General features: G+C 53.8%; 1 protein-coding gene across 1 annotated transcript in view; it reads left to right on the forward strand.

Annotated features, from left to right (window-relative positions):
- The window catches only part of Pmepa1 (prostate transmembrane protein, androgen induced 1), a 48157-nt gene extending 41808 nt beyond the window's left edge, over positions 1-6349 (forward strand). Inside the window, exons 3-4 of the mRNA XM_026406797.1 lie at positions 5366-5419; positions 5676-6349. Of these exons, the coding sequence (XP_026262582.1) occupies positions 5366-5419; positions 5676-6203 (582 nt within the window). The 3' untranslated portion in view covers positions 6204-6349. The remainder of the gene's footprint in view (positions 1-5365; positions 5420-5675) is intronic.
- The last annotated feature ends 15646 nt before the right edge of the window (positions 6350-21995 follow it).

Consider the following 21995-nt stretch of genomic DNA (forward strand, 5'->3'; position numbering starts at 1 on the left):
GCCGACGACCTGTACCCAGTGTGCGCTGTGCACCTGGAGTCCCCCTGGCCTGGAGGAGAGCACGGGGGCCAGTGTCCCGCAGCTGCTGCTGGTGGCCACGCACCAAGACAGGGAACTCTCAAGCTCTGCGGAACCAAGGTGGCCATACTGGGAACCCCAGGGCAAGCCAGTCTACGGCCAGGTTGCTGGGGACAGAGGGGGATTGTGGGGGTGGGAGAAAGACAGCACGGCCCCTCCGCACCCTCAGACTGAACCAGCCTCAGATCAGAGATAGCTCGGGAAGAGTGTGTGTCTGTCCTGGACACAGCCGGTGGCTTTCCCTCTGACATCCCCTGCAGCTGAGCAACCACTTGCTCAGTTGTTGATTAGGCCACCTGGAGGTGACATGGGGAAGGTGTGGGGGTCCAGGCCAGTGCCACGCCATTGTCGGTGCCCAGGGGTACTCGGGGCCAACTGCGCTGCACAGGAGAGCGCTTGCTCTTCGTCATCATCCTCTCTCTGACGCTGGAGCTGTGAGCACCGCTGGGCCTTCTGAAAACCCGGGCAGTGTCCCCTTCGGACTCAAAGCCTAGCCTGAGGGGGGAGCCCCCAGAGTAGGAGCACCCAGCTCCCTGGGGTCTGTCCTGCTGTGGGGGTGCTTTAGCAGGGGCAGGCTTGTGCAGCGTGTGCCTGGGACGCAGAACTGAACACCGTGGGTGGGAAGCAGCTGTCTGAAAGGCAGGCTGGAAGTGACAGGGAGGAGGCAGCATGTGACAGTTCCAGGGCAGTGGCCTGTCCCCAAGCTGGTGTTCGCAGGTGCCTGGAGGGTGGTGACAGTCTAGGCAGTGGTGGGCAGGGCTCCCCAGTTCCCAGGGACTCCTGGGGCTGGCAGTGGCACCCAGAGTCTGGGCTGAGCCAAGTTGGTGTTGGCCGAGGCCCAAGCCAGCAGGTGTGGACATCTCTGCTCACGTCAGGCCCAGCCTCAGTGCGTCACCGGGTTGTCAGGGCAAGAGCAGTGGCTCTGGCACTTCTGACGGGGACACCGGGCACCCCGGGGCCCAGCGTAAGTCAGGAGGCCGACCACGTCTTCTCTGAACCTGCCGCCTCCGCTGCCCGGGGCTCTTGGTGTTTATTTGCTGTCGTCACCCTAGCAACGGCAGCTGCTCTCTGTGGAGCTGTGGAGACCTGGAGCTCACCCTGCTATGCAGAGGAGAAACCGAGGCTCAGAGAGGTGGAACACTTGCCCCGGGCCACACAGCCTGTCCGTGGCTGTGTGAAGAGCCCTGGCCACTTGGAGAGGATGGAGTTAGCTGAGCTGTGGGAGGAGCAGCACCGAGGCTCTGGGTGTGGGGACTTCGATGCCATCATCAGGAGGCACGCAGCCCTGCAGCGGCACCTGGGGCTTGCTGGAGGGACAGCAGGATCCTGGCCATTGCTTCCCAGACACCTGGGCTAGGAGTCTCCCCAGGGAACCTCATGGGGTAAACAGGAGCCCGTTCAGCCTGAAGCAGGAGGCGGCACCTCCCCTGGGGACCCCCTGCCAGACAGGGCGCGTCTGAGGAGTCTCTGGGCCCTTGACCTCCAGGGAGCCCTGAGCCTGCCTGGGGCTGGGCCTGCCTCTCCCCTGCCCACCCTGACCTAGTCCCTGGCAGAGCTTCTGGCCATGGTCCCTTTTCAGGTGACCCGGGAGTCCCCTCCTACCAGCAGCTCTCCTCGCCTTCCTGCCTCATGGACAGGTCATCTCTGCTGTCCCGGGATTTGAGGGCCCCCCCCCTCTTGCTGTCCTTTGGTGGCTGTTTCCTCACGTGTCACACAGGGCAAGACAAGTGGTCAGGGTGAGGCCGGAGTGCCGGCCGCAGCTGGCCGGGGAAACCAGGACGGACGCATCGCTGGATACAGTGACATCCAGCCACAGTGACACAGACCTGGGTCAGAAGGGCTTGTCCAGCTGGACAAGAAAGTTCGTAGGCAGCGTTTTCACCTCCTGACGAGAACAATGTTAGAGGAGGAAAACCTTATTGGGGGCCCACGGCTTCACAGGTCTCCGTCCATAGACAGCCGACGCCATTCCCTGGGGCTCTCGGAACCCAGTCACCCCACCTCCACACTTTCTTGCCTTGACTCTGGTGAGCTCTGGGGGGACTCCTCCCACCTGCATCATAACAGGAGGGGATTCACCCATAAAGGCAGTCAAGGTCTCACCTGGGAACAGGTGTCACCGGGTGGAGACCTGTCGGGGAGGAGGCGCCCTCCTGCCTGTTTCTGAACATCCCCGAGCCTTGCCCTCGGGCGCCAGTTGGGCAGGTGGGCCCTGCTCTGGGTCTCCTTTCCTGCTCTTGTTCAGTCTTCATCCCCCCCGCGAGCAGCCATGCCCGCCCAGCCGAGGTCCCCGCGGAAAACCTGTGCAGAAGGCCGTCTAGGACCCAGAGCTCAGCCAGGGCCTGGGATGGAGCCACCCTTTGTCCTCTTTGTCCCCCAATCAAGCCACAGCCTGATCTGCTCTCTATGGGGGCCTGCCTGCCAAGGTCCAGTTTCCCAGGGGCAGGGGCAGGGTGCAGCCAGGCGGGGTGGCAAGCAGCCAGCCGGGAGAGGGAGCCAGGCCCGGGGAGGCCGCCGTCCCAGAGCCAGGCCCGGTGCTGGCCAGAGGCATCTTCTTTCAGTCTGTAACAGCCCCCGCTGTGCACCTGCCAGGTGTTTGGCCTGCAGAGACTGTTACTGGAGAGGTGTCAGAAGTGCTCCCCCCGACCATGTGGCACTGAGGGCCCCTGGGAGTCTGCCGAGCAGCCTGTGGCTCTCGGTCTGGAACTGAAGGCAGGTGGGGGTCATCAGGAGCCTAAACTGGCCCTGAGGGCCAACCGCCTGCTTGGTTTTTCTGGATTTTTCGTGGTGATGGTTTTGTTTTGGGGGCTTCTTGTGGGGTTTTTTGGTAGTGGGGATGGAACCCCGAGGTGCTGACGACTGACCCACATCCCCAGCCATTTTTATTTCTTATTTTGAGACAGGGTCTTGCTAAGTGGTTTAGGGCCTTGCTGGGTTGCTGAGGCTGGCCCCGAACTTGCCACCCCCCATGTTTGGCACGTGTTTGGCACCAGCAGAAGAGCTGAGTGGTGACAGACCAGCAGGCCCATAAAGCAGAAAACCTCTTCCTCTAGCTCTTTGCAGAAGTGATTGGCGGGTCCCCTGTCTGATGGGGTCTAGATGGGGCAGCTGTGGGCAGTCTGGATGTGTCCATTTACAGAGAGTGTTTGGGGAGCAGAGCACACAGGAGCCACAGGTGTTGGGGAGGAGGGGCAAGAGGAGACTGCAGGGGAGCAGGTGGGAGGGGAAAGCAATTCTGTAGGGGAGCCGCTGGGGCCTGTCAGTGGCTGGGCTTGGGGTGGTCAGAGGGAGCTGCAAGAGTAGCCCCCCCCCCCCGCTTCCCACCCCTGACTGCCAGAAACCATCAGGGATGAGGTTCCAGAGAATTCTGAAACTTGTGTCTCTTCTGTACCCCAGGTCACACTTGGACCTGGTTCTACCCAGCAGCTTATGCACTCAGATGGTAACCTGAGCACCTGCTGTATACCATCTGGATGCTGGGCACTGGGGACAGGCAGTTATGGGCCTGGTGGGGCTAAAGGGGAATGGGGAGAGGGCTTGCGTGGCAAGTGCTGACACCAGCCTGCTATAGCGACAGGAAGACCTGCTGGGGAGCCACTTAGGGTACAGCAGGGCTCTGCAGGGGTGTGGGGTGTGGGGTGTGGGTCCCAGGGAGGAGGTGGAAATTTGGAGGCAGCAGGAAGCCCAAGGTTTTCAGCAGAGAGGTGGTGGGTAGAGGTGGGTTGAAGGAGGTGACCCCAGCTTCTGTGAGTAGGAAGGGCCCTGGGAGTGGGGGAGTAGGAAGGGCCCTGGGGTTGGGGGAGTAGGAAGGGCCCTGGGGGTGGGGGAGTAGGAAGGAGGCAGAGCCAGCCGAAGCAGCAGCCCTTCTGCATATCTTCAGGGACCTCACAGACCAGAGCACCTGCAGCCTCTGGGCCTCTGGGAGCTGTTAGACAGGCGTCATCCCTCCTGGCCCCGGGGTGGAATCTGCATTGTACTAGGTCTCAATGGGCTTGTCTTTGGGGTCCAGTCTGGAGGTTCTGGTTTAGGTCTTCCCTGTCTCCCAGATGCCAGGGACGGGGCTGGGGGGACACAGCACTCTCTGTATATTGGAGGAGGAATCGGGAGGTGGGTGAGATGAGTATGGCCAAGGAGGAGGGTCAGGCATGGCCTGGGGTCTGCCTTGTGCAGCCTGCAGGTGCCGTCCATGTGCTAGATCACAGGCCAGGATGAGACCTGACCTCTGGTTAAGTGCATTCCTGCAGGGACAGTTGTGACAGCCAGCGCCCCCAGTGGCCTACAGGAGATTGCGGCCTTCTTTCCCGTCGTCGTCGTCCCCCCCCCCCCCCCAGGCTGCCCATGAGGCAGGTGAGGGACCTACAGGAATCACGGCTCCAGCAAACCTGAGGCCATACAGGAGCTCATGATCTTGGTTGTGACGTCGGTTCTTGGTGTAGATGTTTGCCCAAACTTAGCTCATTGTGTGCTTTGACTATACAAGTCGAGTGCACATCAGTCACATCTTCGTGAAGCCCCTCAGTGCCATCTGGGGCAACTTACACAAACTGCTCCTGGCAGTTCCACTTTCCTGAGAGGAGCTGCTGCTGGCCCAGAATCCCAAAGCAGGGGACGGAAGCTTCTGGGCCCAGCACTTGGCACCATGTCTACATGGTGGATGATGATGTTGAAACCTGTGGAGACGCTGGAACTGGTAGTCAAAGGAGTTGGGCACACAGTGGGCAACCAGTACAAAGGCCCTGTGGTGTGTCCAGTGTGTTATGGCATGGCAGACCTGTCTGTGTGTCTCCAGGGAGTGCGGTGGTGGCACCCAGCACTTCTGCACACTCCTGGAGAGCACACAGGCTCCAGTGGCTTTTATGTGCAACTTGTTAAATTCTTTAGCAACTCCACACGGCAAGTATTATCATTATCCTCATTTCCAGACACACAAAGTGTGGCCTGGAAGTTAAGTACTTTTCTAAGGCCCCACAGTGAGCGAGTGGGCCGGAGGGGAGGAGGCAGGAAGGCATAGCACCCTGGGCTTCTTTCTGAGCCATTAAGGATTTATTTTAAGGTCTGCAGAGCTGCAGGGGAAAGGGACCAGTCAGATGCATATTCTGGAATTTTGAAAAGCAGGAGATTGACGGGGACAGCAGTGTGAGCTGAGAGGGGTGGGTGAGGAGTCCACTGTGGCTGTGTCCTCCAGAAATCTCCAGGGTGGAGGCTGTCGGGCCCACCCTCTCGTTCCAGAGCCCAGTCGGTGGGCCCTCCAGCCTCTGACTCTGCCTGTCCATCTCTGCCCCTGCAGGAAGGATGCCTCTGGCCCTCGGAGAGCACCGTGTCCAGCGGTGGAATCCCAGAGGTGAGTCCCAGCGCTGCCTCCCCTCCGACACCCCTAGCACTCCAGCTTCCCCCGCTGCCACAGAAAGGGTGTCACTGCATAAGGCCCATCCCTGGGCCCTGCTCTATAGATTGCCCCTGGGTGGCCCGGACCCCTGCCCCAGGGAGAGCCTTTTCCCACGTGAAGTGGTGCTGCCCACGGGCGAGGCCGGTGGACCCCAGCGGAGACCCCACCCCGACCTTGTCCCCCCGCCCCTGACCCGTCGCCCGCCCCCCAGCCGCAGGTCTACGCCCCTCCTCGGCCCTCGGACCGCCTGCCTGTGCCGCCCTTCGCCCAGCGGGACCGCTTCCACCGCTTCCAGCCCACCTACCCCTACCTGCAGCACGAGATCGACCTGCCCCCCACCATCTCGCTGTCTGACGGGGAGGAGCCCCCGCCCTACCAGGGCCCCTGCACCCTCCAGCTGCGGGACCCCGAGCAGCAGCTGGAGCTCAACCGAGAGTCAGTGCGCGCGCCCCCCAACAGAACCATCTTCGACAGTGACCTGATGGACAGCGCCATGCTGGGCGGCCCCTGTCCCCCTAGCAGTAACTCGGGCATCAGCGCCACGTGCTACGGCAGCGGCGGGCGCATGGAGGGGCCGCCCCCGACCTACAGCGAGGTCATCGGTCACTACCCGGGGTCCTCCTACCAGCACCAGCAGAGCACCGGGCCGACCTCCCTGCTGGAGGGGACCCGGCTCCAGCACCCGCACCTCGCCCCGCTGGAGAGCAAAGAGGATAAACAGAAAGGACACCCCCTCTAGGAGCCGGGGGCCAGGCCGGGGCAGCGTGGCTTAAGGCAAAACACTCGGCACTTCCTAAAGGAGAAGAGAGGAGGGCAGGGTGACACACCCCCTCCGTGTATAAATATTTACATGTTATGTCTGGTCTGAATGCACAAGCTCAGAAAGCTTGCAAAAACAAAACAAAACAAAACAAAAAAAACACGTTTCTTTGTTGAGCTGTCTTGAAGGCAAAAGAGAAAAAAAAAAATTCTGCAGTAGTCTTTTGTTCCCAGTTGAGCTGCGTCGTGAATGCTTAATTTTCTTTTGTTTATGATGATTTCACTTAACTTTAAAGACATATTTGCACAAAACTTTTGTTTAAAGATCTGCAATATTATATATATAAATATATATAAAATAAGAGAAACTGTATGTGCGAGGGCAGGAGTATTTTTGTATTAGAAGAGGCCTATTGAAAAAGTTGTTTTCTGAACTAGAAGAGGAAAAAAAAAATGGCAATTTTTGATGCCAACTCAGAAAGTGTGTATTACCTTGTAAAGAAAAAAAAACCTACAAAGCAGGGGCTTAGAGTTATTTATATAAATGTTGAGATTTTGCACTATTTTTTAATATAAATATGTCAGTGCTTGTTTGATGGAAACTTCTATCATGTTTGTTGAGACTTGGAGGAAGACAGGTCAGAGCTTCAGAGTGGACCTCAGGCAGAGGGGTGCCCTGGGGTCTGGAGAGGCCCACCAGGGTTCTGCAGCGCACATGCTTCTGTCTCGATAGGTTGTTGCCACATTATACATTCCCTACCGAAGGGGACACATTTCTTCCTTCTGGGCCAGAATAGCCTTTGGATGGCAGGGGAATCAGGAAAGTTCCCCCGGAGGCGCCAGGTTCCAGCTGGTGGATTTTGCCTTTCCCAAAATGAAAATAAACTGCTAACGAAGGAATTTTAGTTTTTCTTCCTCTTTCTTAAACTGCAAAGGTCCCATGGGAAGGGCAGGGTGCTGCTGGCAAGCTGGGGCTGCCCGCTGTGCGTGCTGCTAGGGATGCTCTCGAGGGGCCCTACCCGGCTTGCTCCTGCAGAGTGCTTTGGTGATTCAGCTGGCCCCAGCGTTTGCAGGCCAAGGTCAGTGCCAAGGTCAGTGCAGCGCACTGACTCCTAGGAAAGGCCTCAAGCGTGGCATTTGGCGTCCTCCCCATGGGCTCTGATTCACGTATCAATTTTGACCTAAGGGGCCAATAAACAGACCACCTGAGGTGACAGGTGACAGCCAGGTGTCTCCCTGGCATATAAAAGGGTTAAATTGGGATGATGGTCAGACCAACAGAAAGCCTGCTCCAGGCTTTAGAATTCCTTACCTCCCTCCCCACGTTTGCATTCCCTTCCCCATGGAAACAGCCACTGCCGAGGGCTATCTGTGTCCTCACCTGCCTCTTTCTCTGGTCAGCTTTGTCCAGCAAGTCCTTACTGCACAGACTGGGACTGGCCGGACCCTTGATGAGGAGTAGGATTGGGCACAGGTGAATAGAGGTGACAGGAGACAAGAGGGGCCCCCGGGGTCCAGCAGGGGCTGTGGCGGGAGCTCGGGGTCTTCTCACAGTGGACTTGCTACACAGGAGGGACCCCGACCCCTGCGGATAGGGCAGGCTCCCACACTGCCGTCCCCTCTGGGCCTGGGAGATGTCCCCTCGTTTGGGGCAAATGCTACCCAGTCAACTGACCTAAGAGAAGGATCTAGGAGGCGGGGGACATAAGCCACTTTGTACCTGAAAACGGCTCAGAAGTTCTGACCGCTGGGCCTCTGTTTCGAGGGGTATTTTAAGAATGTGATGACCCCAGAACCCGGGCCCGAGCTTTCCGCAGAAAGTCCCCATACCTCAGTAGCGGAACCTGCCTCTGTGGGGCCTTGAAGAGGATTCTTCTCAAGGTCGGGCGGAGAAGTCAGTATAGCTTGCCCTGAAGGGTCCAGGGACACCCAGATATTCCAGCGAAACCTTCCTTGACGGGAAGCGTCTCTGGTGCCTTAGTAAGGAAGCAACCCCCCTCTCGTCCCCTGGCGGGACGTTCCTGGACAGTGCCTCACTCCCCGGGACTGGCATCCTCTCCCTTGGTTCACAAAGGGCTCCCCGTCACCCTCTGGCGTCTTCACCCCTCTGTCCTGGACGGGCCCACTCGGCGAGGCACCGGCCTCCTATCCCTGTGGTCTTCTGGGTCCAGGACTGTGCGTAACTCCCATCTGGGTCAAAAACCTAGGAAAGTGGGCTTCATTTGTACCTGTGTCCTCAGCCACAGCCAGGGGAACCGTCCTGCTGTCCCTCTTGGGACAGGCTGTCTGAATCTTGTTGCTTCGTGGGGTGGCCTGTGCTGTAGTGAAGAGGGAGGGCGAGAGCGTGGCTTTGACCTCAGCTGGCCTGAGGGCAGGGCCCATCCCCACCCCTCTGGTTCCAACCAGTGTAGAAGTCCAGGGTCCCTGGCCTTCATGCCCATGGATGACTGTTGCCTAACTTCAGGGAGAAGGGGGTTGGCAGGGCAGTGAACACCCGGAAATCCGATGGGGGGTGTCCATCTGGAAACCAGTGCTGGAGAAGCTCCCCGCTTCCCCGCGGGCCCCCACAGCTCTGGGCACACTCTGCTCGCGGTGTTGGTGGTCACCTCATTATCTTTGAAGCACCCCTAGGAGACCACCCTTTTCCAGTGGGAGGTTAGGTGGGGTCCTGGGAATGGCTGGTTTGAGGGGGACCAGTTGGTTTTGGGGTGCTGCTTCCTTCACCCCCCCCCATGCCCATGGGCGACCCCGATGTTTCCTTCAGAGAAATACTTTCTTCTCTGCAGAGCCGGGGTCTGTGCATGGACCTCCAGAGTGCACCAGGAGCCCCCATCTTTTCAAAAGATGTTTTTTGCAAAGAGTAAGCGGCCCCTTTCCCCTCATGTAACAAAAACCAGGGCAGGCCAGAACCGGGTCCGTCCCCTGTCCTATCCGCTGTCCCCGTGAATTGTACGTTTCAGATAATTTTTTCCCCCGTGTGCAACACAGCTTCCAGAACCTCAAAACGTCCGATGATATGGAAGGAAATGTGTCTGTTTTGTTTTGTTGCTTTGTTTTTTCTGGAAGCTGTGCTGGGAACCTCGCTGGGCCCTGGAGCTCAGAGGCCACGCGACTTCCCGCTGCCCGTCGCCCGCCATGCTTGCACGTTGCCTTCTGCCGTTGACCGCTTCCTTTGCAGCTGTTTCCCGCGTTCTGTTAAGTGAAACTCCTGTAAGCTCTCCTTGCACGCCGGGTGCAGCCCAAGTGGCTGCTGCCTAAGACTCTGTATCTGGACGCCCATCCACAGGCCTGGAGAAGCTGCTTGTTGTGTATCAGTGATCATTAGTGGCAATGATGACACTCTGAAAGCTGCAATACTTAGACAATAAATTTTACAATTCTTTGGAGCAAGGCTTCTCAACTTCTTTGGGTGTATTGCTCTTCTCCCTTCCAAACTCCCACCCCCTGCCACCTTCTAGAAGAACCCCAGGGTGCATTTAGTGGAGAGAGAGAGAGAGAGAGAGAGAGAGAGAGAGAGAGAGATATCTCAGCACTGCTTTGCAACTTTTAGTTGAGTGGCTCAACCTTTCTGTTTTAGCTCAGGAAGCCCAGTGAAAACACCTACTCCAACATTGTTCCAATAAAAAAAAAAAAAGGGTGGCTACTGGGGTTAATAGTTTCCAAAACATTGTATGCTTTTCCTCCCTCTGGGGAGATCATTATTTACCAATGCATGATGAAAATTCAGACAAGGTCTGAGAGCAAGGAAGTATCTTAAGTGGGTTTCTTCCAGAAGAACCGTGAGACGTGGCCTCTTGTGCAAGGGATGGATGGATTTAGGATGTGTCCTCCTGGGTTCAGGGGGTTGACTAAGGGAGGTCAGAGGGGGAAGAAAAGTGAGGGAAGGAGGTGGTTTTAGGTCAAGCCCCAGCTCAGCCTGTCCCTCTGGGGCCTGTGGGTCTCTGGGGTAGCTGCGCCAGGAGAGGTGGACACCCAGGCCCTCTGACCTCATGCATAAGTTGGAGCAAAGAGGTCCCAGAGTGGCCCACCCACTCGCCAGCCCTCAGCAATGCATGCGGAGTCTGGAGGAGGGGTGTGCAGACCCCTATAAAGGTTTCCAGGGATCCTGAGTGGGACCCCACAGTAGAACCCCACAGTATCCACTATAGAAACTGCACTACAGAAACTGTCTTAAATAGAGTCATCTTCAAAGTCCCATGAAGCCAGTTCAGAGGTGGGGGCCAGGATGACTGCTATCTGGCCTCAGCCAGGTCGGAGCTTCTGGACCTCGCGCCGTGGGAGAACGCAGCCCACTGGACCAGGGCAGCACTCAGCACCCTTCTGCCTTGGCTTTCCTGTTCCCTCTTCCTGGTGGGAGAGGAGCTCAGAGATGAGGATCTGGGGAGAAGCCAGACCTCCATCTCTAAGCACTGAGCCAGGGCCATGGGCGGTCCCTTCTAGCTTTGGAGTCTGAGTCACTCTGAGCTGCGAAGGTCACCCTGTCTGTGGACTAGGGTTGATGGCGTACCATGAGATGCTTGCCCTTGTGTCCACAGGTAAGGCCTGCAAGTGCCCAGCGGGGGAGGCACCAGCACACGGGCGTCAGCTGCTCTTTCCAGGAACTCGGGCTCTGCGTAGGGTTCCTATGCTATGAGCAAAGGCTCCCTGAGCCTCCTGGACCAGTTTGCAGGCCTTTCTTCCAGGAGTCAGGACGGACCAGGGAGCCTTTTCCAGCCATGGAGGGGAGTCTCGGGCTCCAGCCAGGCGGGACCCCTCCCAGAAGGACAGCTGGAGCAGTCAGCGCTCAGCTCCAAACTGGCAGTGAGGGCAGCTGAGACAGCACGGGCAGGGAGCTCCGGCAAGGAGCTCAGGCAGGGAGCAGGGACACGCCACCCTTCCCAAAGCTGGCGGCTCCACATTCCCAACAGCTCGCCTTTCACTTCCCTGGGTTTTTTGTTTGTTTCTATTTTTTTTTAACACTCTGGATGCCAGGCTGGCCGCAGGGAGGGCCCGTGCCACAGACCCCCAGGCTTTGTGCTGGTGTTAGAGATGGCGGCACCTCTGCCAGCAGGAGAGCGGCCACAGGAGCCAGTGGGTGGCCCATGGAGCTGCATTCCAAGCTGGGAGATGGTGCTCCCCCACCCAGGGTGGGGGTTACCTCCAGATAAACCCGGGTAAGCTGAAAATACTGTAAGCGTCTGGTGCCTTCTGAGAAACTTCTGGGGTCTGGTCGGAGCAATGAGCAATGAGCTTGTCCATCTGGCCAGAGCCCTGTCCCCCATCACTGCCTCTGACGTCCCTCTCCCTTTCCTGGATGTGGGTGGGGAGCACCTCCTAATCAGCAGGGGCCCCTCCTCGCCTCCACCATTCGGCCTGGGGCCAGACTGACACCCCCACAGGGGTACCCCAATCTGGTGGGGGTTTGGAACCCCCGCGGTTCCTTGGAGGAAGCCTCAGGAGGATGCTGACACTCAGGAGCCCACAGATGCCCCAGGAGAAAGCAAATGGGGTGCACCTCTGGGCTTTCTTACCACATGCCTGTGTCACCACTGCCCTCCTGCCCAGAGGCCCTTCACTCAGCCCCTTGGCTGTCCTGACCTCCTCCCAGCATGGGGACCCACTCAGCCAGCACCTCCTCCAGGAAGCCTCCAGGATGCCCAGGCTTCTCCACGCCATCGCCACTGGCACTTGCTGCATGTGGCATCCATGGCCCCCCAGGATGCTGAGCTGCCTGAGGCCAGCCCCAGACTCCCAGCCATCATCCAGAGGGGACACACCCCCGGGCAAGCAGGCCTGCACTCCCCAGCTGCCTCCATCCTCCCACCGCCCCATCTCCACCCAGGAAACCAAGGGCAGAGCACTCAGCCGCCTGCCTCACCAGCTTCCAAGAGTTGGGTGCACTATCCCAGCGTCCCATGCTGCCCCCCCCCCCCCCCCCCCCCGCACTTCCTCAAAGTCTCCACGTGTCAGTCAGGCCAGCAGGCGTGCACTGCACAGCTGCCCCACCCTGTGAGCCCTCTCACATTCACCCTGGGGGCCAGGAACAGCTCTCTTAAGCTTTGTCCAGGGCTGGAGGCTTCTGGCTGCAAATGATGGAAAATAAGCGTCCAGTGGTGTGAGCCCCAAGGAAATGCGCTAGTTTCAAAGGGAGTGCACGGCCTGCTGGACCCTGCTGTGTGCATCTGCCCTCTAGAACAGGGGCCAGCACACTGCAGCCTAGACACCAACCCTCCAGCTGCCCACTGCCAGCCTTTTAAATAAAGTTTTATTGGATACTAGCCACAACAGTTTAATGATTCAATGTTTACGGCTGCCTTTGTGTTTCAAGGACGGAGTTGAGTAGTTAACTACAGATACCACGTGGCCCAGAGAGCCTGAAGTATTTGCCAAGTAGCCCTTTGCTTTAGACTCCCACATGGCTGCAAGCTGGCTGCTACTGCCCCAGACATCACGCTCAGACACACAAAAGGGGGCATTCTTTCTTCTCGGCAACATTTTAAAGAAAGTTTAAAGACATATTTTATTTTCAAAACAGGGTTCATATTTAACAGAAAAATTGAGACGATAAGGTGTCCCTATATCCAGTTTTACATATGATCAACACCTGGAACCAGCGTGGTATATCTGTCACAATTAACAAATCAATATCAAGATGACCTCGAACTAAAGCCCCGACTTTATGCAGAGTTCCTTAGTTCTTCCCCTTCTGTGTTCGAGGGTCCCATCTAGAAGTTTCCACTGTGGTTAGTTCTGTGTCAACCTCCAACCTCCTCCCGCTCCTCTGGACTGTGACAGCCTCCCAGCTGTCCCCTGTGTTTGAGGACCTAAGTCCCTCTTGGCACTGCTTGGCACCCCGCGGAAGCCCCTGACTGTCTCTTTACCTTGGGGTCATGGTCTGGGGAGGAGCCAGAGAGGGGGACACCTTATCAATGTGCCCAGGACACACGGCGTCCATGTGGCCTGTCACTGCGGAGGTCGGCCCTGTTCCCCTGAAGGAAGCGTCATCTGCCGAGGTCGTCACCTTCCCACTGCACTCTTAGGAAGGGAGTCACGGAGCCCTGCTCACTAGGAAGGAGCGGAGGGCGGATCCCCACCTCCTGGGACGAGGAATCTGCACAAATCGTTGGAGATTCTTCATAAGCCACTCTGCAATCACTCCTACCCGGGTGGACGCAGCGATGCTCATTCTGTTCCTCTAGTTGGAGCCCAACGTCTTCATTCTGCTGCTCTGATCACTCCAGCTTTGGCCAGTCGGCCCCTCTGTCCCGGTGACCCCAGTCCACCTCGTGAGCTGAGTCGTCCAGGCCAGGTGCTGTGCTCAGTGAGCACCCTGACTGTGGGGCATCCTCCCGTGCCCCAGTGTCGCCTTGACCACAGTTTCCCCAAGGGCTCCTTTGACAGGGACATGGTGTTGGGAACCGAGGTCCAGGTCCTGGGTGTGCTTGTGGCAACCGAGGCACCTTGACTTCCAGGCCCCCTCAGGTGCTGGGGCCAGGAGACACGGGTGCGTCTGCTGACCTGGGTTGGCCCCCCGGTTGGCTTGTCTGCACCCTCCCCGCCACGGTGGAAGGCCATTCTCGGCTGATGGGACTGCTCAAGACTGTTAGTAGCATCCTTGACCCCCAGGGAAAGCACGTGGACCGCCAGAGCCAGAGCTGTCCGGCAGGCAGGGCTCTTGCCTTCGCCCTGGCAGACTTCACTCATGTCTGAAGTCACTTAGGTTGGTAGCTGTCCCCTTTCCGTGAGGCTGTTTTGTACGCTTGGCAAATTCTGCCTTCATCATGGGATCCCCCAACATCCTGGTTAAAAAAAAAAAAATTAAAAAGGTTTACATACATTTAATTTCATTCTTTTTAAATTTTTCTCTTTTAGTTATAGATGGACACAACATATTTATTTTGCTTATTCATTTTTGTGTGGTGCTGAGGATGGAGCCCAGTGTCTCACACATGCGAGGCGGGCGCTCTGCCACTGAGCCCCAGCCCAGCTCTCAGTTTCCTTCTCTGTGTTGTAAAGATCTACAGGTTTTGGTAAACACGTAGGGTCATTTATCTACCACTACAGGGTCATTACGGAATAGTGAACTGCCCTTTAAAAGATCCCTTTCACGTCACCCATTTAACCCTCTCCCCCCCAGGACCCTGTTCTCAGTGTCATTGTAGTTCCACGTTTCAGAGAATGCCACGTCCCTAGAGTTATATGGTACGTGACCTGTTCCCACCAGCTTCTTTCATTTAATAATATGCATTTTAGATCCATCCGTCTCCTTGTCATGGCTTAGCAGTTTGTTTCCTTTCATGGCCAACAGCATTCCATATGTGCCCTATTTGATTTATCCCTTCACCTGTTGAAGGACATTTTTTTTGTTGCCACTTTCTAACGAGGACCAGAGCTGCTAGGACCCTCCCACGCAGAGTTCTGTGGGCACAGGTATCAAGCCAGCTAGGTCGGTCCCAGCTACATGACCTCCGGATCATACCATCTGTTATGGTGGACGCTACCATGTCTGCTTGTTCCAGCACTCTCTCTCCTACATCGAGCCACCCTGATCCTTTGTCCAAAATCAGTTGCTGGTATGGGTCTTTCTCTAAGCCTTTATTCTGTTCCACTGATCAATTTGTCAATTCTTAGGATTCCTATCGCTTCCTAGTAAGTCTTCAGCTCAGATGCCCCCGACTGTTCTTGTTCTCTTCGGTGCTGCGGGTCTATTGCTTTCAATATCTGTTAAATAGTTCTCTGCGATGGAGATTGCACTGAGTTGATGGGTTGAGCTGGGAATCCCTGTCTTCTTCAGGACCTGGGATTCTGGAATCTCCTGATCCATGAACACAGGCTGCCCATTTACTTCGATCTTCTCGGATCTTCCATCAGAGTTCCACAGTGTTAGGCATAGCCGCCTCACACACACTTCATTTCTCTTACAGATGGGGCTATTGTTTCTTCATTTCCAACCCCAGCTGGTCACGGTAGGCGTGTGGGAAAGCCGCTGCCTTTTGTACGTTTTGCTTGAGTTCTGAAACATGCTTACTATCACCTGTGGGTTCTGCGAGGTTTTATTTTTGCCATTGTCATTTCTTTGGGATTTTCTACACAGATCCTCCTGTCAGCTATGAGCAGAAGCAGTTTTATTTTTTCCTTTGCTATCTCTTTCTTTGTTTTTTCTTTCTTTCTTTTTTTTTTTTTTTTTTGTTTCTGGTTTGGGTCTTATCACGCTGCCTGAGGCTTCCAGTGCAGTATGGAGCAGAGTGGAGTGGGGGGGGGGGCGCGGCAGCCTTGCCTTGATCCTGATCTGGGGAGCAGTTTTTCACCACTAAGCATCATGTGAGCTTACAGCTTTTGTGTAAATGTTCTATGTCAGCTCGAAGTGCTTCTTTTCTCGTCACTGGGCTGCTTTTACAAAATACCACAGGCTGGGGGCTTATAATCAACACATTTATTTCTCATAGTTCTGGAGGCTGGAATTCCAAGACCAAGGTGCCAGCAGATTTTGTGCCTGGGGAGAGCTCTTCTTGGTTTACAGACCGCTCTCATTTTTCCATGTCCTCTCAAGAGGGAAGGGTCAGGGAACCATTTTTCCAGGATCCTCAGATTTCTTATAAGGGTAATGCCAATCTTGGGAGCTTGGTCTTTATGAGCCAGTCACCTTCCATGGACTCCACCTCCTAAAACCACCACCTTGGGGATGAAGGTCAACATATTAATTCAAGGGCCACAAGCATTCGGTCCATCAGACCTTCGATCCTACCACCTTTTATCAAAGATGAGTGATGGGTGTTGCCAGATGCCTTTCCTGTGTCCCTGGTGTCTTCCTGTGGTTCTTACCTTTCGTCTGTTGATGTGAATGCTGTGGTTAGAACTGACCTTGCATACCTGCAGTACATCTCTCTGGGTTGTGGTGAATACTGTTTTTATACGTTGCTGAATTTGATTTATTTTTGTTTGGCTGAAAAGCTCTGCTTCTATCTTCATTAAAGATTTGGGTCTGTAGTCTTTGTTTAGGGTAATCATTTCCTATTTCTGTTTAGGATATTGGCAATAGGAGAACGGTAGCCTCATAGAAGGAGTTAGCTAACTACTTTCTGGAAGAGATTGTGGGAAATTGGTATTTCTTCCTTAAATGTCTGGCAGAATTCACCAAATAACCCATTGGGGCCGGGGTAATTGGTTATAAATTAATTAGGTTATTAATTATAAATTAATTAATTTATTTATCAATATAGGCATTCAGGTTAGAGAGGTAATATATAGGTATTCCATCCAAGTTACCAAGCATGTAGAGATAGGTATTCCTCTGTACAGGAGATTAGTAATGATGACACTTCTTTTTTTCTCTGACATTGGTAGTCCATGCCTCCTCTCTTCTCCTTGGTTAGCTTAGCTAAAGGTTTGTCAGTTTTGTTGATATTTTTAATGAACCGCTTTTTGGTTTTGCTGATTTTCTTTATCGCTCTCCTATTTTTATTTCCCATGGTCTCTGCTCTTGTTTTTCTTGTTTCTCTCCTCTCTGTGCCTTAGGCTGACCCTGATCTCCTTTGCATAGTTTCCTGAGGTGTTAGCCTAGACTATGAATTTGAGACCTTCCTTCTGTTCTGATCTATACATTTGAGTGCTATGAATATCCCTGAAGGCACTGCTTTAGCTGTATCCCTTACATTTTAGCTTATATTTATTTTCATTCATCTCGAATTATTTTCTAACTTTCCTTACATTTTTTTTCCTTCATGCATTAGTTATTTAGGAGTTGTATAGTATCTAATTATATGGGGATTTTCCAACAATCTTCTGTTACTGGTTTCTAGACTAATTCCATTGTCATCTAAGAACCCACCTTGCATGATTTCTATTTTTTTCAATGTGCTTAGATGCATTGCATGGCCCAGACGTGGTCCAGCCTGGTGAATGTTCCAGGAAAGCCTGAGAAGAATTCATTATTGGCTGTTGGATGGAGAATTCTACAAAATGCCAATTATATCAAGGTGATTGGTAGTTGTACCTATCAACTGTACAATTGTTGGTTTTCTGCTTTCTTGATTAATCAGTTATTAAAGAGAGGTACTAAGAGTCCTACTATAATAGTTTATTTCTAGTTCTTACTTCATTTATCTCAGTTTTTGACCTACATATTTTGATATCCTATGTTAGGTGCATGCATCTTGGGAAATTATCCCTTTAACTGCTATGTAATGACCCTGAAAACCTACCCTGTTCTGAAGTCTATGTTTTTGAAATGAATATGCCTATTCCAGCTTTCTTTCAACCAGTGTTCATGTAATATATATTTGTCTATTCATTTACTCTTCGACTGAGGCTTATGCTTCAAGTGAGTTTCTATGGACAACATATAATATTTTTTAAGTTTATCCTGGCATTGTTTGTCTTTTAATTGATTTATTTAAACCATTCATATTTAAAGTGATTATTTATATATTTGAACTGTTATCTACCATGGTGTAATTATTTTCTCATTGCTGTACTTATTCCTTATGTCTTTTTTAGTCTTTCCCCTTTTTTGACTTCTCTGGTTGTAATTGATAATTACGAAAGATTTCATTTCCCTTAATATATTAACAACCCTTTATTTAAGAAAAAAATAGCAATTGTCCTAGAGTTCATGATATACAACTATCCTCAGTCCAATTTCTGAAAATGCTATACCACATTTTTAGAAAATGTGGTTCTTCATCTGCCTGGGCTGCCATAATAAAAAGTCAGAGATGGGAATAAACAGTAGAAATTTACTTTCTTGGATTCCAGAAACTAGGAAGCCCACGACCAAGATGCTGACCGGCAGGGCTCCTGGCCCGGGCTCTCTCTTTGGGTTGCAGATGGTTGACCCCTTGCTATGTCCTTACATCTGCCTCGATCATCTCACAGGTCAAAGAAAAGTTGCTGATGACCAGTTTGCTCTACTTTCTCTTATTGGAAAGACAACAGGGATCACATCCAAGTTGTTCACACGTCAGAGCTAAAAACACAAGCTCCCCTGCATCTCTCTCTTAACTTTTCATTTAAACCATTAAGATATAAGTCACATACCATAAAAATCACGTTTCATAAACATGCAATTCAACAGTTTTTAGTATATTTACAAAGCTGTGCAGTCATACCCCCTAGTTCCAGAACTTTCTCAACATGAACTGCCCCCCCCCCCCAGGGCAGTGCCCCCTCTCTTCCCTCTCCCAGCCCCTGGCAGCCAGGAGTCTACTTTCCATCTCCCCGTATTTACTTATTCTGGATATTTATAAAAGTGGAGACATGCACGATATGGTGCCTTGTGTCTGGTTTCTTTCACTTAGTGAAATATTTTCAAGCTTTGTTCATGTGGTCCAGTGAAACAGCTCTTTATTTTTGGTTGTTGTTGAATAGTTTTCTGTTTACCATATTCTGTCTGTCTGTCCATTCATCAGTTGGTGGGCATGTGGGCAGTTTCCACTTTGGGGCTGTCTTATAAATAATGCTGCTATGAACATTTATGGAGAGTGTGCCCATGACAGATGCTGCCTTGCTCTTGGACGCAGACCCGTGAGCAGACTCCGTGGATCACACGTTGATGTTGCGTGCAGCGTCCAGCAGCCCCGTTCACAGCCCACCAGTGAAGCCAGATTTAAAGTTAGGTGGTCAGTGTAGTTAGGTAAATCGGGTCTAATATCGAGTGAAATCTAAAATGGAGGCCATGCTGGGAATGACTCAGGGAAAACAGGACAACTCATGGAATGTTAATAAAGTTCCGAAAAGGCCCTAGGCCAAAGTCCACCTGGAAGAAATGTTAATGAACAGCCCCCAACAGATTTGAAGACAGCCCATCCCAAAGAAATGTTAATGAAGCCCAGGATACAGCCCCCAACAGATTTGGAGATAGCCCATCCCAAAGAAATGTTAATGAACAGCAAACTTGACTGGGAAATGCCCAGATTACTTCTTTGGCCCACCTGTGTCCCAACCCTTCCCACCTACATTCCATCACCAAACCTATAAAAGGGGAACACATTGCCCGCTAACTGGATTCCACCTTTTGGGTCCCCTTCTTCCTCCGGGAGAAGTCTTTTCTTCTGTCCTTTAATAAATTTCTAATCTCTACTCTGGCCTGGCCTCGGCGTGCTTCTTTGGTGTTATTCTTCAGCATCGGGGAGCAAGAACTCGTCACCGGTCAACAGCGGTAACACCAGCAGGGAGTAAGGAGTCCAGCTTCTCCACATCCTGGCCAGCATTTGCTCTCTCCCCTTTCTTCTTAGATGGCCATCCGAGAGGCTGTGGCATTTCAGTGACATTTGGGTCTGCGTTTCCCTAATGACCAATGGTGCTCTGAATCTTCTCACATGCCCCTTTGATCTTTTATACATTTTTGTAGAAAAGTCTCTTCAACGCTTTGCCCACTTGGACAGTTTGTCTTTTATTGAGTTATTTGCATACTCTGCGTGGAGCTCCCTGGTGCAGGGGACAGGGCCACAATCAGCACAACCGAGGCTTTGATGGGCCTTGGCTCTGGAGAAAGGGTCTCAAAGTCCACCCACACAGGACATGTAAAACATCAACCGGAAGTGATCAAGAGAGCCGTGTGGGCAAGCTAATGCTACCTAAGAAGCCACCTCGGGACTCGGTGGCTTCAGCAGCCCTCACACTGCAGAGGCAGTTCTGCTGACCGGAGCCCGTGCGCCCTCTCCTCCAGGCTCAGTTGTCCTCCTGGTCAGCTCTGGGATGGTGGGTGCTACTGTTCCAAGCGGGCCTCAGCACTGCCTCTGCTCCAGTGGTCCCTGGCCCTCCAGCGGGCCTTTCACATGGCATCTGGGCAAGGATCCCACAGACAGCAGAAGCTCACAAGTCCCCCTGATGTCTAGCTGAGACCCAGGACATTCTGTTTGCCAAGGAAGCCCCAGGCTGGCCCAGGTCTGAGGGAAGGGAACACAAGCCACTTAATGATGGAGGCTCTATAAGGTCCTCTTGCTGAGGGCACAGGGTGGGGGTGTTGCTGCCCTCTCCTCTCGGGAACCAGCACTTTCCATGTCAGTGCAGCCCTGTACCAGACCCAGGGTTCGCTGACCCCTCCTGGTAACTGGCAGGCAGTACTGGCATCACCCACAGTGTCCAGGTCAGGTCAGGAATCCTTGGCCCAAAGAGCTGCTCAGTCTGTGCTCTGAAGCCCAGGGGGAGGTGCTACCATTCTGATTTTGACTGTCCCCAAATGCCCACATGTTAAATGCCTGGTCCCCAGAGTGGTGCCGCTGGGAGGCACCAGGGAACTTGGGAGGTGGAACTTGATGCAAGGTCCTTTAGTCCTTGGGGTGTGCCTCAAAGGGAGCTGCGGGACCCCATCCCTTCCTGTTCTCTTTGTCCTTTGCCTTGTGACAGAAGTTTTGCTTTCCCAGTCCCACCCACACACTGCCACCCAGCCCCCCACCCAAGGGCAAAGCAATAGCCCTGCTGATCTTAGACGGAAACTTTAGAACCGCGAGCTGGATAAACAGTTAGTCTTTCTAAACTAGTTGTCTCAGGGGTTTTGTCACAGTGTCAAGAAGCCAGCACAGGAGGCTTCTGATTCCGGGCCCATAATGGTGTCGTAGCTCACTTCCTCTGCCATTTCCTCTGAATTGGTGTCACACTGAGCACTTTCCTGGAGTAGCACGTAGCCCTCACCCCCTAGGAGGCAGAGATGCCACTGCCTTCAATTTTTAGATGAGGAAACTGAGGTTCAGTGTTGAGAGCCACAGCCAAGTTGGGATGGCGCCTAGCATTTTGCCAATACTTTGGAGTTCTCGCAGAGTTCCCGTTGAGTTCCGGTTGAGCTCTCGCGGGGATTCCTGGAGAGTTCGGGGGAGTTTGGAAATAAAGTTTGTTCCTGCTTGAGTGGCTCGTGATTTGTGCCCAGCCAGACTGCGGCAGTTCAGGGAGGCGAGTCTCCTTGAGCATGATCAGGTGAGACAGAAGACAGGATGGGGACCCGAGACAGCCTGAGCCTGACCCTGGCACTCTCCCCTCCACCAGGTTCCAGGGCACACCCAGGTGGCAGACAGAGCTCTGGCCACCTCCCTGTGGTGAGCTGGGTGTCCTCTGCAGTCTGAGTCCTGGCTTCCATGGGCCTGGCAGGCACATCTGTCCAGTTGTTCCCCCAGGGAGTGCCACACAAGGACCCTCGTCCCTCCCAGATGCAGGGGCCATGCGGAATTCTGCTTTGCAATTAGTTTTATGAAGGTAAAGCATCAGGTGCCCAGCTGCCCCCAGGCCCGTGCTTCATTCTCAAGGAGGTCCTGCTTCCCCACCTCTGAGGGCTGCCACTTCCTCTTCAAATAACAGAGTCCCTCCAGCTGTGGCTCATCAGCTGGTGCCTTCCTGCTTAAACAGAGGGGGGTGGGCAGCCCTGCACCCGCCCTGCTTCCCAGCACAGACCCACCCTCCCTTGGGATTCCTTTTGTGATTACCTTTGGGACTCCATCTGCATCTCTATTTTTGACTCCACATGTGGTGGGAAGGTGACTGGACTCCCTGCAGTGACCTGGCCTGGCCTTGGCTCACCAGGGCCACCACCTGCCTCACTTCCTGTCCACCTCAGTCCAGCTCCTGGGAACCAGTGGTGATCAGATTCAACCCTGCAGTGTGGTTGAGTCACCTGTGGCTCTCCAGGGCTTGTCCCAGCTGTGTAAATGACCAAGTTCAGGCAATATCATTATCACACAGGGCTGTGGACTGGATCGCATCCCCCAGATAAGTTCAGATGTCAAAACTCAATCCCACGGTGATGGCATCTGATGATGGGGTCTTCGGGAGGTGACTAGGTGAGGATGGGAGATAGGCCCTCCTA

This window comes from Urocitellus parryii, chromosome 6 (assembly GCF_045843805.1).
Source record: "Urocitellus parryii isolate mUroPar1 chromosome 6, mUroPar1.hap1, whole genome shotgun sequence".
Taxonomy (NCBI): domain Eukaryota; kingdom Metazoa; phylum Chordata; class Mammalia; order Rodentia; family Sciuridae; genus Urocitellus; species Urocitellus parryii.